Below are 6502 nucleotides of genomic sequence, written 5' to 3'. Positions count from 1 at the left end.
GGTGAGACCAATTGTAGGAATATTGTTGCATGGTCCGCCTGGTTGTGGGAAGACGAAGCTCGCTCATGCTATTGCCAATGAGACTGGTGTGCCATTCTACAAAATTTATGCAACTTAAGTGGTTTCTGGTATCTCGGGTAGAGTAAAGCTGCCGCATTTTTACTGATTTACTTTTAGATGTTCCATATTTAGAAGAATGATCAAGTTTTCCTTGTGCTTGAATGGCATCCAACTGGCTTTTATGATTCCAGATAGAGATTGAAGCATCTTAGCTATTCATAATTACAAGCTTTCAACTTTTTTTTTTCAGCTACTGAGATTTCTATCATACTAAACAATAGGGTTGTTTTAGGTGCATCTGAAGAAAACATACGCGACCTTTTCAACAAGGCGTATCGAACTGCAACTTCAATTGCATTCGTGAATTTTGAGAATTTGATGAAAATGAAAAAGATGGGTTGGCTTGCGTTTTACCATGAATTTTGATATTTGAGCTAGAATTTGAAAATGGATGAAAGAGAGGGGTTGATTTGTAAATATTAGGTTTCAGGTGGTCTCTATGCTATTGCCCCTAAATTAATAAAGTATGCCTCTGACTATGTTTGCTGAGCAACTAATACTTGTGAACTTTTTAAATATTAATGATTTCTGAATTTTCAATTTTTAAAGTTAGCAATACATGTTCACATATCAAATAGTTGTTATTTGATTTTTATTTATTCGGTTAATTGATTGATTGATGTTAGGAATGTTAGCAAATTGCAGGCACCCATCATTTGGTGATAAGACAATTTTATGCATTCATAGTTGATTAATTAATAAGTATTTACATATCTAACACCTTCAAGTTTATATTTACATATGTACCACACCTTTCTTATGTATTTACATATCTAACATTTAAAGTTTGATATTTGCATTTTTAACACACTTTGGTCCTAAAACTTGTGCATGAACAGGTGTATTTTTTCTTTTAAGAAGTTAATAATAGTGGTCTTTTTTTATGCATTGTCAAAGATTTGAGTGGCATGATAAAAAATTTAGGTAAATGCCCCTAAAAAAATGAGGTGTAACCATGTCAATATGTGTTAAGTTGCACTGTATATTCAATAATCAACTTGTACAACTTCGTTAGTTAATTATAATATATTTGGTTATAATTTTATGTTGTTTCATTAAGTTTAGCAACCAAAACATTGCTATTGATAAAATCTAGCAATCTGGTGATATTTTTTGAAGTGTCAACTTTGAACCGTCAAACCCATGTATTTGCGCGCCCCACAATCAAGCCATTGAGAATTTGATAAAAATGAAAAACATGGGTTGGGGTCTTATCATGGATTTTGATATTTGAGTGAGAATTTCAAAAATAGATGAAATGCCATGCTAGATTTGTAAATAGCAATTTTTTGGCCTTTGGGTGCTATGTACGTAAAAAGCCCTAACCTTTTAAGTTGATTAGGCTTGGGTGCCTCTCCAATTGGAATGTATCTGATCAGAAGAGCAATTGTGCAGTTTAGAGTTGCCATGTTGGCTTGATTTGGGTTCTTACAAATACAGTTTGGATTTAGTGCTTTATGTTATATTGTGGGATTAGATGTTCATTTTTATTTTACTTGGTTAATATATCCTAACTAATTTCGTTGCAACGGAAATAAATACTTCAGCATTTGTAGGATCTGAACTTATTTTGTTGCCACTGCAGAACTCAGGTGAAGACGTAGATTTAGCAGTCACCACAATCTTAACTCAGTAACCGGACTCAAAAAGCTCGACGAGTATCTCCTTCCTCGAAGCTATATCACAGGGTTTTCTTCTTGATCCCCATCTATGAATTTTTTTCGCTCTCCCTAGTTTTTTTTTTTTTTTTTTTGATTCATTGATAATTGAATAAAAATTAATCAGCTACCAAGCTTCGAAGGATGACATTGCCGTGCATGCTGAACTTTCTGGCGCTCCATCTGATTATGTTAATGTGTCAAGATGGTATAATCACATTGAGGCCCTGTTGAGGTTGCGGTATATTATTCAACATAATTGATCTTTTCAGTATGTTTAGGGGCCATTTGGGATCACTTTTGATTTATCTTGCTTATGTATTGATTTGATTATATTTGATTAAGGTATGACTTTTTTTAAGAATATATTATTTTTTTAAAATAAAAATTTTTTTTGCAAGTTTTCTTTTATTAACTTGAAGATTAATTATCAGATTAATCTCTGAAACAGTACCACGACTTCAAATTTGGAAGATTTAGACACATACATCACTCAATTCTTGTGTATTTACATATCTAACGCCTAAACTTTAGTTTTCAAATGCATCGCACCGTATACATGAAAAGGTGTATTCACTTTTTAAAAGTTTAAATGATGGTACTTTGGATGTGATATGAAAGATTTGGGTGGTATAAAATAAAAAAAAAAGTAAAGTTTAGATGTTAGATGTGTAATTGAGCTGTGCTGGATTCTCGTCTAATTGTTTACCTTGAACTGTAGGCCTCATCAGCTGTTGATGATGATGACGATGATGTTGATCTATTTGGCGAGGAGACTGAGGAAGAGAAGAAGGCTGCTGAGGAGCGCGCAGCTGCGGTGAAAGCATCTGGAAAGAAGAAAGAGAGCAAGCTTAGCTCGTTTTTCGTTAAAATTTTGTTTATTCTGAAGTATGAAGAACCTTCAATAATTGTAGATTTTACATTTTGATAATTCTGTTCTGTGCTCAAATTGTTATTTTAATATATTTTATGAAAACAGGTGGAAAATCATCAGTTTTATTGGATGTGAAGCCATGGGATGATGAGACTGACATGCAAAAGCTTGAAGAAGCAGTCAGGAATGTTCAAATGGAAGGCTTGCTTTGGGGAGCCTGTAAGTGACCAGTTCTCCTGCTGTTCATGTTATATTTTCTAGTTTGATTGATGGAAGATTTGCATGCAGACCACTTATCTAGCACTTAAAACTTTAATTTTTACATATATCCCATTTTATCCATATACGAAAAGCTGGATTTCAGTTTTTAAAAGTTAAAATAATTGTACTATTGATGTGATTTGGAAGATTTAGGTGGTAGAAATGTAAAAAAAGCAAAGTTTTGGTGTTAGATGTGTAAATACATTGTCCATTGGATGGCATGCATATAAACCATATCAGCAGATTGCCCGGCAATATTTTTCCGTTTGATTTTATAAATTTAATATATATTGAGTATGTTTTTATGGGCACCATTTATCCCCAGCAAGTTCAATATTTAATATCATCTACCTAAACCTTCTTAGGTGGGTCTAGAACATTTAGATGGATTTAGTGGAAGTCCTGATCCAATACAAGGATTATAAGTAGTATCAAATTGACATCTATTAAAACCAATAACGAGTTTTTTAACTAAATTGAGTATAGGACATGTATGTTGTCTTCTGGATAAATCTACGGCGTCTTTTTGAACAATGTAATGGAAGGTACTCGCTAAGTTGGATAGACTTGTGTTCTCAAGTAGATTGATGTCTGATAACTTGGGATGACGGAAACATGTTGATTCTACTAGTCATCCTTATATGCGCTAGTTTCCTCGATTCGTTGCAAAGCTACTTTACAAATGGAAACAAAATTAAAATGATGATGTTATGATTTTTCTTGTTTTTGTAATTGTGCAGCAAAGCTTGTTCCAGTTGGATATGGAATAAAGAAATTGCAGATTATGATGACCATTGTGGATGATTTGGTGTCTGTTGACAGCCTGATTGAGGATCACCTCACCACTGAACCTGCAAATGAGTTCATCCAGAGTTGTGATATTGTGGCATTTAACAAAATCTATAAGTTTATTCTCCCAGTTTAAATTGTTTTATTGGCCATGTAATTTTTATATTAAAGTTAGGAATTATCTTTTTTTTCTCCTTATTCATTTCACTAATTTGCTTTAATTTTGTTGAATTTTGCAGAGATAATGCAGTGCAGATCACTGTTCGTATCGCTTTTTGTTTTTTGTCTTTTATGAGCATTTTCATCCTTTACATTGAGAATGTTATATTGATTATGAACTAAGATTATGTCTTCTTTTTTTTTTTTTGGTGCATTTATGAACCAATTTGTATTGGTAAATTGAGGATGGCCGATTGAACTTTGTGAGAGTTTTGTACTATTTAGCTGATTGTTGAACTTCATTGTGTGGGATTTGGCTCGTTTTTCTAACTGATTGCATGTTTCTGGACTTTATATTATTCCCTGTTTTCCAATATTGTATATCGTTTTAAAAATATCAAATAAAATATCAATTTAGTGTGCATATATTATTAATAGTCGAACATATCAAATGATATAAGTTATACATGATAAATTATATTTTGTTTAAATTTTATAAATTCAATTATATAGAGTATGAAGGTTTATTTTTTATTTTTAACAGCTAACATCATGTCTAATGAATTTGTTTGAATAAGGTTTAACTACAGTTCTATTTTAACAAGAAAACTAATGAAACAGAAGCTTTAAACTTTTGGATAATGTCTGAATTTGTTGGGATTAATTGCTTCTCCGAGATAAGTTTAAGCTAAAAGCTATTTTATTTTTACGTATATTTTGACTAGTTACAGCATATTTGCTTCCCACAGGCAATGATTCGTAGTTACAATTATTAAATCCTTTTGGCATGCTAATATTATCCGTGATTTCATTAGTGCAGCAAACTGATATATTTCAAAAAGTTTATGCCCTGTTTTGAAGGTTTGATAGGGTCAAAACTCTCATGCAATAAAAAATGTCTCAGCCGGTTGCCACATTATATTCATGTTTTCTTCATTTCCAACTCATTTCAATTTGTATTAAAAATTGTCAGAGCAAAAGCACATGCAATTTCTAAATGGCATTTTTTTTTAATTTTGAATCATTTACATACACAACTCAATTCATCTATATTTACACATCTAACACCTAAATTTCAATTTTTACATATGTACCACCACCTGCTTGAAAAGTTGAATCATTTTTAAATGGTTGATATTCTTAATGTCATATGGAAGATGTGGGTAGTATAAATGTACAAATCAAACTTCACATATTTGATGTCAAAATACATTGGAATTGTGTGGGATCCATGTAAATGCCAATCAAAATCCTCAACAACAGACAAATCAGGCAAACCATTTTTCGCCGGCGAATTGAACCATCAAACCTACTGCACTCCAGCCCCACAATTCTCAACTCTCACTCAAATCGTGAACCAACAAGAGACATGATAATACTCATGGTCTACCTAAGTTTGGAAATTGGAAGACTTGATGGGGCACCAAGTGCCAACCAACACACATACAATAAGCCTCCTAAAGATAAATCAATTTCAATCACTAATGTGATTGGTAACATCTAACTAAAGAGAAACAACATCATCTCTCAGTACAATGCTCTAGAAAAACACAATCTGAACCAATAACAGGCTTTTCAATGTAAAAAAAATGGATTACAAACATACACTACACATGAAGAAAACCTACATTAAAACATTCATAACAAATTTATCTAGTTAATACTATACAAAATGATTACCTGATTATTCAGAAAGAATTATTACGACCACCATCCAAAAAGGCGTCGCCTTTTTATGCTTCTGGCCTCAGCTGGAGGAGTGAGAGTGATTCTTTCAGCATTTTCTGCAGCCCAGGTACCGAAATCAGGGGATGAGACTAATTCCCTCAGAGCTTTTGTCGTTTCTTCTTTAGTGAATGCTTCCCACTCTTCCTTTCTGAATATCTTCCTTTCAGGTGTTTTGTGAAATGTAGAATAGTAGTTGTCTCCTTCAAATGGGATATTGGGTATCCTCATTCCTGTTCAAAAGTATCAAAAGATGGATCAAAGTTTAATTTGCAAATATTGACAATTTGGGTGGGGAAGCGGGGGGCCGGGCGAGGGGGACGGCCAACCTATATTAGTTGAATTGTTTTGAGCTGTTCTTCGATGCATGGATTGAGTGGGTGTGTTAGGATTGAATTCCTGGTAGTGTCGTCTGAAAATTATAGGAATTGGGAGTTGAATTGTGCTAAAAATAGTATAAATGCATTTCACAATCATCCTGCAAAATATCCAACCGTCAGTCATATTTGATACTATACAATTCTTGACCTAAAAAAGAGGAAGATTTACATACATACCATACAATTCCTATGTCTTTATATATATCTGATACCTAAACTTCAATTTTTTACGTCCACACTACAATCTATAAATGAAAATGTGCAACTTTTTAAATGTTAGTATTAGTGGTATTTTTATATAAAAGATTTTAGTCGAATGTAAAAAATCTAACTTTAGGAGTTTGATCCAGAAAAAAATGTTTACAACTAAACTCACAACCTGCCAATAGCATTAATAGCTGGTGGCTTTAAAAAGCTTACTGGTCTGAATAAAACTTAGTTAACTCACCCTTATTTTAAAGCGATGCAATTTTATTACCAATAAACGAAAGAGGCATTTACATAGATGTCACTCAAACGTTGTGTATTTACATATC

The 6502-nt window shown here is 32.7% G+C and overlaps 2 protein-coding genes across 2 annotated transcripts; one reads left to right on the top strand and one right to left on the bottom strand.

Moving 5' to 3' along the window:
* Nucleotides 1-1737: 1737 nt before the first annotated feature.
* On the top strand, nucleotides 1738-3853 carry LOC110021406 (elongation factor 1-delta-like; the record flags this gene model as incomplete). The annotated part of the gene is given in 6 exon segments (XM_020719891.1): nucleotides 1738-1808; nucleotides 1906-2011; nucleotides 2014-2019; nucleotides 2500-2623; nucleotides 2758-2871; nucleotides 3654-3853. Coding segments are annotated over 6 exon segments (606 nt in total), but the record flags the coding sequence as incomplete, so codon positions are not given.
* Nucleotides 3854-5417: 1564 nt separating this feature from the next.
* Nucleotides 5418-6091, bottom strand: LOC110021508. The gene is made up of 2 exons (XM_020720023.1): nucleotides 5916-6091; nucleotides 5418-5819 (listed from the first exon to the last, which is right to left on the bottom strand). Exons 1-2 carry the CDS (start codon nucleotides 6088-6090, stop codon nucleotides 5563-5565), a joined length of 432 nt encoding a protein of 143 aa, XP_020575682.1. The 5' UTR covers nucleotide 6091; the 3' UTR covers nucleotides 5418-5562.
* Nucleotides 6092-6502: the final 411 nt, after the last annotated feature.

The sequence above is a fragment of the Phalaenopsis equestris genome, unplaced genomic scaffold (assembly GCF_001263595.1).
Source record: "Phalaenopsis equestris unplaced genomic scaffold, ASM126359v1 Scaffold000134, whole genome shotgun sequence".
Taxonomy (NCBI): domain Eukaryota; kingdom Viridiplantae; phylum Streptophyta; class Magnoliopsida; order Asparagales; family Orchidaceae; genus Phalaenopsis; species Phalaenopsis equestris.
The sequence above is the reverse complement of the archived record's forward strand: the minus strand, read 5'-3'. Positions and strand labels throughout refer to the sequence as shown.

Coding starts and splice junctions, on each gene's coding strand:
- LOC110021508 (XM_020720023.1), bottom strand. CDS start 6,090: ATGACTGACGGTTGGATATTTTGCAGGATGATTGTGAAATGCATTTAT. Junction 5,820..5,915: donor AAACAATTCAACTAATATAG/GTTGGCCGTCCC, acceptor ACTTTTGAACAG/GAATGAGGATACCCAATATC.